This window comes from Eptatretus burgeri, chromosome 8 (assembly GCF_056783735.1).
Source record: "Eptatretus burgeri isolate ZD-2024b chromosome 8, Ebu_testis_v1, whole genome shotgun sequence".
In the NCBI taxonomy this organism is placed as follows: Eukaryota; Metazoa; Chordata; class Myxini; order Myxiniformes; family Myxinidae; genus Eptatretus; species Eptatretus burgeri.
In genome coordinates, this window is record NC_140968.1 from 69,205,912 (window position 1) to 69,222,995 (window position 17,084).

Below are 17,084 nucleotides of genomic sequence, written 5' to 3' on the forward strand. Positions count from 1 at the left end.
TAATGGAGTAGGTTCTTGCTCATAGTGAGGCCTCGATGATCAAGAGACTTGGACCTCTTATAGTGGCTGACCATGGAATTAGATGGGATCGTCAAATGAATTCATCTATCTGAGCGGTGGTAAGACCAGTGAGATTTGCCGAGGTTAAAAAGACAGGTTAGACCAGCGTCAAATCAATTCCATGTCAGCAGAGAGTGATGCAGCTGCCTGCCGCCTGTTAGTGGGGTGAGGGTGATGTATTGAACAATGTGTTATCATCTGCAAAGTGGAAATGGAGGTCTCGAGAGCATCGAAGAGGTCGTATGTATGTGGATGAAAAATAAGACTGGACTTGAGATACTGCCTTGGGGCACTTGAAGCCCAGTGTCCATAAGAGTGGAGAGGAAATGTTTACTTTGATAGCAACGTGTTAACTTTAGGAGTGGAGGAATTCAGAGTTATGAAGGCGGCTTTATATGCCAAAGGCAGAGAGTTTGGGAAGCGGAGGAGGGCTGTGCCAATTGCTGAGACATGTCCAGGGAGCCTGTCCTGGCTTCTTCTTTGAGAGTTCAAGCCTTTGACGACTGTTGGGAGAGAAAGTTCAGAATCGATAAGACTCTTTCATACTTGACTGGGGTGAGGGGTTCCAAAAGACGTGTCGACCCAAAGGATATGTGATGCACTTCAACCCCATATATGGAAACCACAGTACCGTGTACAATATGCACAGCATACAGAACCATACAAATCCTTTAAATTTGATGATCTATGTGGACAATGAAACGTGAATAAAACGGCAGAATGATGAAATTTTGCTTGTGAAGAGGGAGAATGAAGACGTGCTTATGACGTATCTTCTTCTTCTTTCGGCTGCTCCCGTTCGGGGTCGCCACAGCGGATCATCCGTATGATCCGCATGGTGATTTGGCACATATTTTACGCCGGTGCCCTTCCTGACGCAACCCTGGTCGCCTCTTACGACACAGGGATATGGTACACCTATTTTAACCGGGGTATACACCGGCCCAGTATACTGGTACTCATTTCGCCGACCTCGGAAGGATGACAGGCTGAGTCAACCCCCTGGTGTATTAATTCAGTGGCCCAACGGGGCTTGAACTCAGGACCTTTTGGATCCCAAGCCGCTGCCCTAACCACTGCGCCAACACCAGGCTATGCTTATGACGTATGAATAACTGCAAAGATTTTTTAAATTTTTTGCATACATAGTCCAGGCTCGTGGAAGAGCTCGTATTTGTACACTGAACGGATCAGGACACAACAGGACAAAAGGTGCAGTTTAGAGAGAGGGGAAACACCAACAGCAGAGTTGAAGGCCAAGATGAAGGGAGACTCGGACAAACAATGCATGTGGAGAGGAATTGGGTGGGGGGGGAGGGGCAGGAGATGATGGATAAAGAAGGAAACTCTCAGGAGGGAAAACTGAAAATTTGGAAGCAGGAGGGATTGCGGTGGGGAGGGGGGGGGTTAACGAATTTCGAAAGGATCATGGTTTTGGATTGGGGACGATCTGAGATGGGCGTGAACAGCTCTCTTGAAGACGTGGAGGGAAGAATGAGATTCAAGAGGATGTGGAAGTTTGTTCAATTGAGTGGAGGTGAGTAGTGATCCCGGATTTAGGTAGTTTCACCAGAGGGGGTTGATGGTGGACTGTATGTGCCCTGTAGAAACCTGGGGGTTTGGGTGGTGGGTGGTGGGGGGGGTGCAAAGCACAGTTCACAACTTAAAGTGAACCAAATGAACGTGGGAAATTGTATGGATGACAAGACAGAATATAAACAGTTTTGAATTATAAATTATTCCCCATGGTGATGTAGGATGTAGATAAACTGATCATAAGCATCCACAACCATCCAAGACCATGTTGTGGAATGTCGGCCGAGGCCCTCACATTTTTCTTCCACCCTCATTTTTTCACCTTTATTCGCTTTGAAATTTTTTCTCCACAACCGCTTGAGCGATTGACATGAAGCTTTCAACATTGGAGCACCTGTTCATGGATAATGTTTTTTTTAAAAACAAAGTTACATGATTATTGTGTGGAAAATGCAGTCGGCATGGGTCGTAGGGTGGTTCACGTATCGGGCATAAATGGCCTCGACCTCGATTTACTTGGCCAAATTAGATCCACGACGATTATGGCAGAAATAAATTGAAAGGAAAGAAGTTTAATTTAAAATTTTTTTTTTATTAATCAACAATTTGTTTTTTTTAAATGAATGACAGTGAATTCCCCTCATCCATCCCGACAGTGCTGTCATGTGACCGGCTACCTGGAAGCTGCTGTACCTTGTCTGCCATATCTGCTCCCTTTACGGGCAAAACCACTAATGACTAATCAGAGACACCTCCGCATCTCGGATGTCGATAATCTCTCCTGTAATAAAAAACAAGTCCACATTCTTTGAGCACCAAGACTCTGGGAAAAGCCTTCTAGGTTGGTTTGTGGTTGAGCTTGGAATCTTGATGTCATCCCACAGACGTTAATGGCCCGTTCTTTGGGCGTGTCTTGCGATGGCAAACAGATCCGAATTGGAAAATCAGAAGGCCCAGTTATGTTCCTTTATCTGGCTGCTCAGAGTCCTTTTTTGTTTTTCCTCCCGAATGTATTCACGCACACCCCCAGCACGAGATGAAATTGCACCCGCACATCAATCCTGTTGTTCTACAAGTAAACTGGTGACCTTCGTCAAAAGACAGCAGGTGTTTATGGCTTGCTGCACCACCTTAACTCCCAGATGCCCTCACTACTCTGCCAATTAATGTGTTCTGATATGCCAGGAAAGTAGGACAGGTGGCAAACACTAAGCCGCTCACATTGAGGATCGGTCCTTGTCCGTCACAGAGGAGTATACAGCACAGGGATGCTGTTCTGGTGCTGAGAAGAAGGGCATGCAGATATCCTATGGCTTTCAGAATTTGTCTCAGGTGTAAGAGCTCCCTCTTTTTGTCCTTTGTTGTGGACGGCATGGTGTGTGCCCTCTTCTCAGGTGTTTGTGAGACAATATACTTGTGCACAATCGGATATAGCACAAAGAGAATTTGAGGGAGTAGTGCATGTGTTGGACTTGAACACCGAGTTTCTGAACGATTCTTAAGGACCCTTTGTTATCCGCGTCTCGTAAAGCCAAAGATCCCCCAGACAAAAATGCTAGTTCGAACTATAGTATTTGAGAGTTCAACTCTCATATACCACAGTAGTCTGCAGATAATTAATTACTCCAGAAAGGAATGTTATTTTTGCCTGCAGAAAGGAATGGTTAGACTTGTCTTTTTGCACCTGTAATTTTAATGGATGGAAATGTGGAATCGATGGTGTTACGTGGTGCAGTCGATGTCCTCACTCTGGCCGATGACAAATGTGTCATCCACATTACAAATGGCCACGGCACCAGCACCCTCAATGGCCGCACCACCTGCCTTGAATCGGACCAACCCTATTAGAGGGTTATCAAACTGACCCTAACCGACGATTTTGTATAATCCATCTCGACACTCGGTAAATCATTAGTGTCACTGATCTACAGCACCGAGGTCCCTCACCCCAATTACCAAATGTCCTCACTCATCCATTGCCTGGTTACCTGGTTACCTGGTTATAGTCAAGTAAATTGGTGTCCTTTTAAAGAGGGACAGCACATTGAGGGAAATAATTGTATTGTCAGGCCTAATCATGATGCGTCTCATTTGCTCAGAAATTCGTTACTAATGTTAAGAGACCACTCATTGTGACCTACAACTTGTCGAAGAAATCTTGACAGATGGTACAAAGTGTAATGACCGGTTTGTCAATTTTAACAAGGTTTTACACAATGTCATCGGTGCATTTCCACCACTACCGAGCTGCCTTCGGTACTCCGAGTCAGAACATTGCTTGGCTTAATTTTGGCCTCGCAAGGTTATCCATTTAATTACCTCTCCTCTGATTTATACCACTCTAAAGGAAGGCTCCGAGAAGTCGTCGTGTCTGAGAGCAAAGCAGTCGTTTTCCATTGTCATTGCTGCAGCCCGTCGCGACAGTAGCACCTGTGCAAGCTTTCCTGGGAGCCAAAGACAACGTGGAGTGGGGCGAGAGGAATACAAAGAAGATGACTAAACGAACAAAATTCCTGACCTCGTGTCATTTTTGTGACAATCCAGAAATGTCACGAGGTGGACATGTGGTAGGAATGGAAGATCGAAGAGAGTGAAGAAGCAAAATCCTTCCGGATTGTGGGTGGGGTTGGGGTGGGGGGGGGAGAAGGGTGTGGGATGATTACAAGAGAAAGGGTTGGGTGGTGAGGTGGCTGCATTCCTTTCCGCCACATGCTTTAAGCATTATCCATCAGCTCCTCATCCCAGCATGCCAAGCCAAGTACAGACAGGCTTTTAATGCCACATTTCATTGCCCCTGGCTCACTGCGATTTTTTTTCTCACATTTGTAAGCTTATTTTTGGCTTTTTTTTGTGGGAAAGGAAAATAAATAATGTGGAAAATAGTTTTCTTAACCCAAGATTCAATGTGGTGTTTGTGCAAATTGATGCTGCTCTCCTGACCGCCCTCCACCTGGTGGGCCTTGCATAATTTTGTTGCCATTTTCAATCCAGTCTCTCACTATTTCCATTTATTTGCTCCACGACTTCCTTGTCCTCTCCTCCTTCATACGGGATGTTTTATCCACAACCGAAACTTTATTCTCTACTTTATTGTCGAACGTGATATTCGTTTCGCAACCAGTACGTAGACACACCGTCGAGCGTCGAAGCATAGCGTTTAATCAAATTATCGTCGGAGACTTTTGGGTCGTCGGCTCTTGGGGGTTTTGGGTTGTGCATTGTACTCGACATTCCACTGTAGAAGGGCAGCTGCGCTCGAGATTTGTCATGTTAATGTGAAACATTTTGCCGCTAGATCGTTCCCGTGTTTTATGAAGCATTTTGTGCTTGATGTGCATGCTTCGCTCTCATGGAATGCCGTGCACCCCTCACCCCCACCACATCCCACCCTCCCTTCCCAACCCCACACCACACCCTCCCCTCTACCACTCCACCATCCCCATCCCCCACCCCACATTACCACCCCCTATCCAGTCAGTTGTGATTTTATGAAAAGCAGTGTCCATTTGATTCATAGCAATGCCCTGGTATCATGCAATCGTCCTACTATTCCATCTATGTGCAGTTGGGACAAAAACATAGTCCTGAATATATCTTTGTCATACCTACACTATATATATATATATATATATATATATATATATATATATATATATATATATATATATATATATATATATATATATATATATATATATATATATATATATATATATATATATATATATATATATATATATATGCGGCACTTTCATTCTGATGTACCACACTCTGTTCCAGAACGTCGGTGTTGCGAAGCTGTTTCTTTGCAAAGGATTATACTGGGTGGTTTGCCATTGTCTTCCCAACAGTAGTCAGGGTAGGGATTTGTAATTTGTTTAAGGTGCCGGTGATAGCTCACCTACTCTTCACGAAGGGCACCGTGGGATCCTTAACATCAACCAACTGATGCCAGCAGATGGGGTGCCTAGTTTTAACGTCCATCTGAGGACGGCACACACATTCATGAATCGCCTAGCCTGTGAAACACCCCATGACAGTTTATAGCTGGGCCGAGATTCAAACCCAGGCAACACAGCTGAGGCGAGTGTACATACCTCTCGGCCACCCTTCCAGCCCAGCAGCCCATGGCAGTTTGAAGTGTTGGGGAAATGGATCATCACATTTCTTCAGATATTCATCACACCAATTCACTACCATTGTCTGTTTGTTTATTGTAATTGGGATAATTCACAGTTGCTCCAACTCCATGGTGCTGGTGTTGGTTCATTGATAAGTTGGAGACTGGCATTACTCATCTCTACCTGTGGGTCTTGTACTTGGGATGAACGATCTCTACCTATGGGTGGAATTCAGCTTTTTCACTTTTTTCACATTTTTTAAATGAATAACCCAAAGGAAGATGATTGTGGGAGGAGGATTGGGGAAGGGGGGGGAGGCAGGGTGGTGGTGTTTATTTTGATATGAGCTTTTCATGTTGGTGTGTTGCAGAGCAAGTTTGGTTTTAATTGGTGGTTTTTTCATTATGTCATACGAGTAGATATATGTGTCAAGGTCCGGTGAGGGAATGCATTTGCATTCGATAGGATGGGACAGCCATAGTGCAGCAACAACACCAACAAATCCTGCAACAAACTGAACAAATGGACAAAAATCTGTGAAAAACAGGATAAATAGCGACCAAAACACCAACAATCCAGTTACAGTTGGGCTTGAAGTGCCAGCAACAGTAATGTTATGATATTGTTGCGAATTCGCGCCCGCCGGTATGCGAGCGGCCACGTAACTCGAATCGCGGCACGTCGCCCACCGGACGGACAATTCCGTCGTGACCCTCTCGGACTACGCCGGGAACTAGTCACGGGTGGGCCTTTCGGCCTCACCACGATTGTGCCAATCGGCCCCCCACGTGGGATAGGGTTGTTCGCCAAATTCGACCTACCTAAGTACCCACACGGAGGGTAGACCGGGCGATCGCACCTCGCCGCAGGTCGACTTCGGACACGGGCCACTTTAAGCGACCCGTTCCGTACGATAACCGAGCGGTGTTATCGTCAACCTCGATGGTTCCGATTAATTATCGGGCGTATTTAGCCCACTACCAACCCTTTACGTGAAGCAAGATGGAGATTCAATTAAAGAAAAGACGAAGCAAAACGGGAAAAACAGTTCAACATGAGGCACATTTATTCCGCGGCAAACGGAAAGCACACATATACAATTACAACAATTATGCACCAAAGGCAAATGTAAAAGAAACACAACAATTATGCACCAAAAGCAATTGCAACAAAAGAAACACAATGCAGATCTACTACCGACTACGCGAGCACACGGCAACACTTACACAGTTTTACTTTACAGACGGCGCCGACAACACATATACTCAAAAGCAAAAGAAAAAGGGCCACCCTCAACAACAAGGGGCAGACGGGGCTGTGGGCGCGAGACCGCGTGGAGCCTACCCGTCTTGTGATGAGCCGCAAATGCCACGGCGGTGCCCCGACTCCGCGCTCCTCCGCGGGTTTCGTTCGCACTGCTTGGAATGGGGTGGGAACGGGGCCCCCTTTCCGCACTATCTCAGCGCGGGGGGGAAAAAGGGGGGAATTGTTGATGCTCTGGGGAAAGAGGATAGCTGGCTTGCTTGGGTCCCGCGACGAGCGACTCCACTGCGACCTCGACCGCATTCCCGGCTTCCCCTCTCTGCAGCTCCCCGACAGACTCCGAACCCCGACAGACTCCGACTCTCCTCCAGACCCGTCTTGACTGCTGCTGCCACACTCCGCCGCCGCCACACCTCTCCAACTCGCCCGAGCCCGAAACAGAAACTGACTGAATTCGCCCCGCGCTCGGCGCTTTATAGTGCGGCAGGAGAACCCATATGCAAATTTCCGGATCAGGATGAGCTCGGGGGCGGAGCCACGCTCGCCCATTGGACGGAGGAAAAGTGGGCGTGAACCTCCCCTGATCCTCGAATTTGCATATATCGATTCTACTCCGACGCGCCTGGAGGCGGGGCCAAATCGCCCCACGCTTCATGATTGGACGGATCGGAAGTGGGCGTGTATCATTCCTGATCCGACCTTTCCTCGGAAAGGCCGCTTTTTGCACCCGCGGCTCAGCGCGCGTCCCGCACGAGGCCAGGACAGCCTGACGCTCGGTGCCCACAAGCGGTGCGGGAATGGCGGCAGAAGGAGGAGAGGTGAAGGTGGTGGAGGGTTTATTGTGGTGGTGGTGTGATGTTTGCGGGAGCGAACCATGACGGTAAAGGTCGTGGCTGTTGGCGTCGTTGTTGTTGTGAAGCGGCGTTGCGGTCGGTGGTTGTTGTGTGATGGCGGTTGAGACGTGGTTGGTTCAAAATAAAGATAGAACAGAAAAACGGCTATCTTAAAGGGTCGCAGCCCGAATGAATCACATTTATTCCCTCTAAACAACGGGTTTGGGGCTAACTACACATGTACTTACAGAGATATCTCACCTACGGGACCTGAATGGTGGTTTGCGAATTCCCTCAACCACAACAATATCATCTTATCCAGCATAGCGAACAATTTGAGAAAAGTCTACTTTTGACTGGGTTGAATGGAGTTCCCAACTTGGGTTTCTTATGATGATGACGAGGTCGAGAAGACCCTGGTAGGGTGGGGGTTTTTGATTTTTTTTTTTTTAAACCATCAGCCTGTCTGAAAAAAGAAACTACTGCAACAACTTCAAATGCTTCCACCTTGTGTCACCTGCAGAGACAAACATTCTCCAAGGGACATTGCCACCGAAACACCTCAACCAGCCCTGTGCTCCCCTAACCCAACCATACCACCCCAATGCTAACATCTGAGAGACAGTGTGCCATCTCCACCACAAAACCAACCTTCGAGCGGTTGTGTCCCAGTGCTCAAGCCCAGGTATCGGCAATAGTCCAGCTCAGTAAATGCACAATTAAGTTTAATTTTGGAGACCATAAACTCATTATAATGCCATGTTTTCGACATGTGAAGGTCGATCTTGTCTTTGGATGACGTTGAGGTCGGAATAATTGGCACCCGTCTGAATGGGGTCACACCGAGGTGAAGGTTGGGAACGCCCAAATCTAGCACCTTTTGAATTAAAAAAAAAAATTTTTTTTTTTTTTTTTTACAAAACCATGCTCAGGGAAGATAGAGATCATTGAGATCCCAGCATAGATCTTTAGCTTGGAAATATCATAAATTGTGCACCATTTATGGATGAAACGCCTGCTCATGATAACGTGAAGTCATTGCTGTGCTCTTTTGTCCCACAGCTCATTGGTCTGTTCTAAACTGGCAAGGAATTGTAATTATATATTATCATATTTATATTGTTATTTAAGATGTTTTTATCGTTGTCATTTTTCAGCCAAAATCTGACTTCCGGCACGAAACACGAGTCTCTTAAAACCATCCGGAATTTTGTCAAAGCTCCCAATTTCCGTCTCAACAATGAATAGAATCAAATATATGAAGCTCTTTCTAACCACTGGCTGACTTACTGACTGATATTAAAGATTGATACCGTCCTTCCGGGCAACGTAGAAAGCTGAAATTTTGTGCCGATGGACATCAAAGCTGGTACACCAGGAAAAATCACAGAATCGTCAGACGACATCCATGAATGAAAATATAAATAAATGGGGAAAAATATATCAATGAAAAAAATGCAGGTGAATGACCCGAGACAATAGGGAAGCATGGTAATTTTGTGTGCCGACGGACATCGAAGCTGATACACCAGGAAAAGTCACAGAACTGTTGGAAAGCATCCGTAAATGAAAATATAAACAAATGAAAGAAAACAAGCTCAAATTAGCTAAGATCCTCGTCCTCTTAATGATGACGTCATAAAAACGAATATGACGTCATTGTGATGTATCAGGTTTGCGATAAATTATCTGTGCTAATGCCCGGCTTGATTCCCGCAAACAAAATTCAAACAGCTTGCCTAGTTTCGGAGATAATGGTATAGGCGATTTCCATTAGCGGTGATATTATGACGTCAACTTTTTTCTGGGAAGAATTTCCAAAATCGGAGATGGTTACTGGCTGCGCGTGGGCTTTCTGCATATACATGGCAAGTTCCACGAAGATCCGATGAAAACTCTGGGTTGTGAAACAAAAAATGTCAAAAAAGAGGAATGACGTCATAAAAATTGATATGATGTCATAGTGATGTGTCATATGTGCGGTAATTCATCTGTGCTAACGCCCTGTTCGATTCCCGCAAACAGAATTCAAAAAGCTTGCCGAGTTTCGGAGATAATTATTTAGGTGATTTCCATTAGTGGAGATATTTTGACGTCATAACTTTTTTTTCTTGGAGGAATTTTCAAAATCGGAGATGGTTACTGTCTGTGCAGGGAATTTTTACATATATACGCCAAGTTTCAGGAAGTTACGATGAAAACTGGAGGCTGTGAAACAAAAAAGTCCACAAGATGAAGATGAAGAACAACAACGTGAGTAAGACTTGGAGATCCTCCTCGAGGATCTAAAAAAAAGAAGGGAGTAAATAAATAAATGAAAAATCAAATACAGCTGAGCGACTTGAGACAATGGGGAAGCACGGTTCATCTGCTTACACAACGTGTAAACACATCCTGCTCATCATATATAAAGCTCCCAACTCAACAACACGAAACATTTGTGTACGTATCATGTTGTACATGTGTGTCGAAACAAGTATAAACTGCTTGAGCAAAATATCGTGATATCAAAACCACAATCGTCAATTTTACAGCTGGCAATGCTTCTGCATTTTTGCGGACGTATACCATGTGGCCCACTATAAATGAGCTGCGCAAGCACCATTTACATTTTTCTTTCAGTCATGGGAAAACACAAGGATCTCGGTGACTTGAGATCAGACTTGACGGTCTGGGCTTGTTCCTCAACAAGGTGGCTGAGATTTTGCAAAGTTTTATTATGAAGAATGGTGACATTTGTGAAAAGCACTTTGCGATGAATCGGCCCCTGGATGAATGTACTTTGGTGGGACAAGTAAACAAGCCGTATGACCCAAATCGAGCCTTGTGATCCAGTGTGGAACCTCACCTGGTCTTCTGGACCTCAAACCAAACTCGTGCAATTGATTTCTTCCAGTCTGGTTCTTTATGGCCCTATTATGGTCCTGAAGTGGAATCCATGTGCAGTTCACTGGTGATTCCTCGGTGTGTGTGTGTGTGTGTGTGTGTGTGTGTGTGTGTGTGTGTGTGTGTGTGTGTGTGTGTGTGTGTGTGTGTGTGTGTGTGTGTGTGTGTGTTGTTAACTTCCCAAGACGTCCACCAGGATGTTGGGTGTACCAACCAGTTAGTTGTGTCCACAACTTTGCAACGCCAGAGGGGACCAGATGGAACTGCCAAGCTATCTTAGCATTAGCTACACATTCAAATTTACAACAGCTCTGATGGCGTTAACACGGTTTAGGGATCATTTCTTACTCAGTGGTATCTTTGAAGGCCAAAAATGACATGGCATTAATAACAAGCAACATTATCACCTTTTCAAGAGGTCAAATTTGAAGTCGAATGGAGAGTGTGCAGCACGTGTCAATTGCACATGTAATGATGAATAATAATAATTGTATTTGTTTCGTGCCTTTTTGCCTCTGGATACAAGGCGCTGAAAGGGAGAAAGGGGAAGGGGTGATAAACAGCCACACGAAGGGTGTCAATATGTCTTCGGGTACACTTTAAAAGGTTCAACTGTCGTGATATTCACCTCCGCCACTGAAGGTGGACAGAGGTTATGTTTTCACCCCTGTTTGTCCGTCTCTCTGTCTCTGAGCAAGATATCTCAAAACGTTATGGACTTATTCGAATGAAACTTAGTGGATAGGTTGGCTGTGTGAAAATGATGAATTGATTCGATTTTAGTGAAAATCCGAATCTGGATCTGAGATATTTTTTTTTATTTTTAAAGTGATTCTTTGCCATTGAGAGATGGGGCAAAAAAAGATATGTAGGATGATATTTCAAAACGTTGTGGACGAGTTATGACAAAGCTTGGTGGATGAGTAGGGTAGATGACAAGAACAACCCAATTAGTTTTTAGCTCACCTGGAGTTCAGTCAGGTGAGCTTGTGCGATCGAGTCGTGTCAGTAGGTGAGTCAGTGAGTTGGTCAGTCAGTCCATAAACACTTCAGTCATTATCGCTTGAACCGAACACAAGGGAGTCTTCGGGGGGATTCTAACCCCCCCGCCCCCAAAAAAATAGGTATTTGCTCTCTTTTCCAAACTACAAACACAATTTGAATGAAACTTGACCACACCCTTCATCGCCCATGATGTACTAAAGTTTGCTCATGGCATTTAAAAAATCAGGGTCCAAAGGAGGTCTGCGGGAGTTTTAGTGATTGTCGCTCCTGATCCAGGTGAGCTTCAGGACAGGCGGTCCTATTTTTGGTGAAGGTCTGGATCCAGATGAAACCTATCGGTGGGATAGATGTCGACTGTTCAGCCTGGCAGAGGTACGCGCTCTACCGGGTGCTGTTCTCATGACCTCCGCCACCGAATGTGAATGGAGGTTATGGACGGATGTTATCCAATTCTCATTGAAATTGGGAGTTTGTACCAAAGCCTTGCGGCAATTGATTGAAGGGAACTACAGCCCACCTTTTAGTGGAATTTATGTAAAACAAGGGAAGGAGGAGCTGTTTTTGCCTATCTCGGATGGATGACAAGCTGAGTTGACCCACCTTGTGTTAATTAACGGCATTACAAGAGCTTCAACTTGTGACTTTAAGATATTAAGCCAGCCACCTGAACACCAGGCTTTAACTAAATATCATCGGTATGTGTATGTACAGTATATATATATATATATATATATATATATATATATATATATATATATATATATATATATATATATATATATATATATATATATATATGATAGTGGATGGAATGTTGACTGATGATTTTCCCATTACTACGACTGTAATGCGTGAACAGTCATGGGCCAATAACAGACTCTTGAGGTACGCCACATTTTAGATGTTGGTCATCCAAGAGAGAATTAGCAACGTGGACCCTGCTAGATTTGTTCGTGAGGTGTGACAACAAAGAAGAAAGGTCTTTATCACGGAGACCAAAGTCTTCAGAAACCCAGTGAGTGAGAATACATGATCCACCCGATCAAAAGCGGAGAACAGAACGAGCATCGGTGAGAACAACCTGCCTGTTGATTATTATCAATCGCACAAAGTACGGTCATTCTGCACGTCGAATTGTTACAAAACGTAGCTGTGCTTACGGAACACCAATTTTGTCCAATCTTAACTAGTTTTTGAACGGATGTTTTAAAACAACGAGAAAAACGATGACACATAAAAGCTGATATTTTACCTCCCTAACAAAATGGCATTCCGTATTGAACGTACTTCACGGTAACGTTCTGATAAAAGGCAGCGTTGCATTGTGCATCTTGGAGATGGCAACAGTCATCGAGTGTTGAGTTGAGGTGTGAGACATTGCGTGGTCGGAAATGAGGAAAGGCTGCCGAAGTAAGATAAGCCTGTAACTAGGAACTTGGTGGTATGAAGCATAAGGCCTAGCAACAGGTTTTTGGAAGAAAATGGAGAGAAAGAGCAACGGGTTTGGCTCGTGCAAGGGTATGGTGTGTGCGTTGTTGGTTATTTCCATATACAGGTTTCAGAAGTGGGAACTGAGCCTTCCCAGGTCTCGAAGTGTGTTTGTGTGTGTGTGTGTGTGTGTGTGTGTGTGTGTGTGTGTGTGTGTGTGTGTGTGTGTGTGTGTGTGTGTGTGTGTGTGTGTTTTAGTACAGGATGGTGCAGAGGTAACTCACTTACCTTTGAGCCATGTACTCTGGGTTTTATTCTCGGCCCAAATAGAACCTGTCGGATTGGTGTTTCACAGTCAGCGTGTCGTACCACAAGCTGTGCCGATCTTCAGATAAGATGTTAAGCTGGTTGGCCTATCTGCTCGCATTGTTGGTGGATGTTGAAGATCCCACCGTATTTTGTGAAGAGTCGGCGAGTTCTCTAATGCTTTAATTTTTCAAATCAGAAATTTCTGCCGATACTGCGGGTAGCAAGTGGTCTGGTCTTCTTGGATATCCCTTGACACCAAGTTACACTGCTTGCTATCTCAGAGTGTGGTTGCACATTCACACATTCGGATGTTCGTTCATTCGTCTCGTAATTAAAGAAAGCCTCCGTCAAGAAAGGTAAACATCTGTTGAAAAAGCTATACCCTATAGATAGAGAATTAGAAAGTGAGATTGCTTCGCCGGATTGACCGACTGGACACAATTGAGGTCATGGCCCGAGTGACGTGGACCCACAGCTGAGATTGTGGATCCGCTGTATTGAGGGTCATAAGGGTCGAAACCTCGATGAAGGCTGGAGGCCAGCTGAGGATCAGGACAGTCGGTCATAAAATCAATCAAACAGTTTTCGGCAGACAACCATTTTGGGGTTTGTTTTTGAAATAAAGTCATGTTATGTTGGGTGTTGTGGAATTGGTACCATTTATAACGTGTTAATTCAATGCTTTTGGAATAGCCATGACCGTTTGATAATTAGTAATGATTTGTGTTGGAAACAGCATTATATGATGACAGAAAACCTTGCATGCAATATGTCGATAACCATTTGGCCTACCAGGTCTTTGAAGGCACTCTTAACTTTAATTGGCAAACCTCCAAAAACAAAGTGGTACTTAGGTGGACGGTGCAGTGAATTCTAAGGTGTGTGTGTGTGTGTGTGTGTGTGTTTCCATATACAGGAATGTGTATAAAGTGCAACACCGGAGTGTATGGAGCAGCTCAGGCTTGCCAAGCATTAGGAAGCCTCTACCACACACAGTGCTTCACCTGCTGCTCCTGTGGTGAGAATGCACATTGTCCCCTGGCACATCGACTCCATTTGATTGGCATTTCATTCGGATCATATTCTACATCCGCACATTCGGTGTGTTGATGGAAAAGTTCTTGATTGAGGAATGTTTTTTTAATTTTTTTATTTTTATTTTTAAGAGACGCTAAAAGGATTAGTAAAGTGCAGGAAAGGCACTTGCACTGAACGAACGCTTGAATTACTCACTGACTATGCGTGTCCGTCTTACAGGCCGCACGCTGCGGGGAAAGGCTTTCTACAATGTTGGAGGCAAAGTGTACTGTGAGGAGGATTACCTGGTGAGACTCGGTGATGAGGGAAGGGGTAGAGTCAGTTGAGAAGTTGTGAAAGCAATTTTTGAAAAAAAAATTTTTTTGCCTTTTAAATGGAAAAAAAAAAGACCAACCTTGCTTTCACCCAGTGACGATGAATATAATTAAATGTTTTTTACTACTTGTGACTGTGACAGGTCTACAAGAGCTCCGTGTGGTTGTTGTTGTTGTCGTGGGTCAATTTTTGTAATGTGAACCCATTGGTCAGATAGCTGCTGGACCCCACCCACATTTGTGGCTTCACTCCACCCAAAATGGCCAACTCCACCCAACTTGGTTTTTCTGGTGGGCCGATGACACCAGGCCTGTAAAGCTCTTCTGATTGACTGCCCGCAATCAGGCCCGTGCAAAGCTGGTAATAAGCCCAGGCTAGATGTGAAATGTTGGGCCCCATTTCAAACTGCTCATTAAGTATTTTTGTAATCAGTGCTAATTACATCTGATTTATGTGTGGGTATATACATATGCATGTAGTGTACATGATGTACTTACAAGTAACAGAACATAATAAAAGAAGTAGAACAATTTATATTAAAAAAAAAGGTAATGGCAGTGTTTCATTCTCCTGTGCATTCCGTACACGTGTAACATGTTCGGCTAATACTGAATCATATTTTCTTAGAAGCTCAACAATACCCCAAAAATTTCCATAATGGCTATCCTCAATTTGTTCAGAAACAACACAGAAAGCGAGCCCACTGTCTGACAAAAATAGGATGATATCAAGAATGCATAGATTATATAATATTGGTCGTAATATGTGACCCTCCGGTACAAAACCAGTCGGAAGTCGCAAAAATTCAATATTGAGTTATTAGGTTTATTTGAAATCCCATAAAATAAGCTTCACAACGCTGTATCATACATGGTGGTCACAAACTGACTGAGATAACTTACGATTAAGTTTTACAACACATGTAATTTGGAAAATGGAAATAACCGGATATCAGCTTCTGTAGTTTGAGAAACAAAGTCCTCAGCAACGTATACATACACAAAGTATATAAACTTCATCGTAAGTTATCTCGGTCAGTTTGTGACGGACCACCATGTATGATACAGCGTTGTGAAGCTTATTTTATGGGCTTTCAAATATACCTAATAACTCAATATTGAATTTTTGCGACTTCCGACTGGTTTTGTACTGGAGGGTCACATATTTTGATATTAGCCAATAAAACTAGAGGGGGAGCGCTCGGTAGAGTGCAAAACCTCCACCGCCAATACTGCTCGGTCACTCAAGTGAACCTGATATCTTATTCATTCAATTTGACGTCAACAGTGCTCACAGAGTTATAGTTTGCAACTTTCCCTTTTACTTTTAACTTTTACATACTCAATTCATTCGTCATAACTCGATTCCTTGAGACAGAAATTGATTTTACGTGGGTATATCCACCTGAAGTTCCAAATTCAGCCGCAATTATAATTTTGGCATGTTTTTTGTTGGAAATCACTGAGAACATGCAAAAATGCAAAAAAAAAATCTAAATTTTGTTGGAAAAAAAGTTGCAAAATTTTGTTTTTTTTTCTCCAACAATTCTTTTTTTGGGGGGGTGGGGGGGGTTGGAAATCACTTAACACATGTAGAAGTGCAAAAACAAAAATTCAAATATTTTTTCAAAATGGCCGCTATGGCGGCCATATTGGATTTTGGACCAAGTCCACAATCTAATGGCATGATCCTTGGACCATACCTAATCCTCCACCAAGTTTCGTCGAAATCTGTCGAGGAGTTTTTCTGTAATACTGTTCACAAACAAACAAACAAACAAACAGGGGTGAAAACAGTAACCTCCTATCTTCAATGGCAGAGGTTAACAAGAATCAATGTAAGTGTGTAATTTTTTGTTCCTTTACTTGCTTAACATTAGGCCCCCTAAAAATCATAGGCCCATGCCAACTGGCCCACCTGCCCCCTCCCCCCCCCCCCGTTCTGGCATGACTGCCCGGGTTTGTTGCGTCAGATTTCCATTGGCTATGTTTGTGTTGAGTGTTACTCAGGATGAGCAAAGCTGAAAAATCGAATCACATGTCGAATTAAAATTATTAGTAAGGTTTAATGAAGTTTGTCAGCACGCGCGGTATGCCCCTCTCGAAAAAACAACGTAGTTTTTTAACGGCCCAATATTGGAGGATTGCGGTTAAACAATCTGTGACCATGTGACGAATCAGCTCGTTCTGATTGTAACAGTGGCCGAGGGTGACATGGATGAGAGGTGTCGAGTTAATCTTTTTAATCGCACATTAAATGTGTTTCCCAATTCCGCTGTTCATCTTTCAAA

At 44.0% G+C, this 17,084-nt stretch overlaps 1 protein-coding gene across 1 annotated transcript in view; it reads left to right on the top strand.

Annotated features, from left to right (window-relative positions):
- Nucleotides 1–17,084, top strand: part of LOC147021972 (Wilms tumor protein 1-interacting protein-like) — an 82,445-nt gene that overhangs the window by 45,591 nt on the left and 19,770 nt on the right. The window contains exons 5-6 of the mRNA XM_085892466.1: nucleotides 14,358–14,459; nucleotides 14,699–14,766. Coding sequence (XP_085748592.1) covers nucleotides 14,358–14,459; nucleotides 14,699–14,766 — 170 coding nt within the window. The remainder of the gene's footprint in view (nucleotides 1–14,357; nucleotides 14,460–14,698; nucleotides 14,767–17,084) is intronic.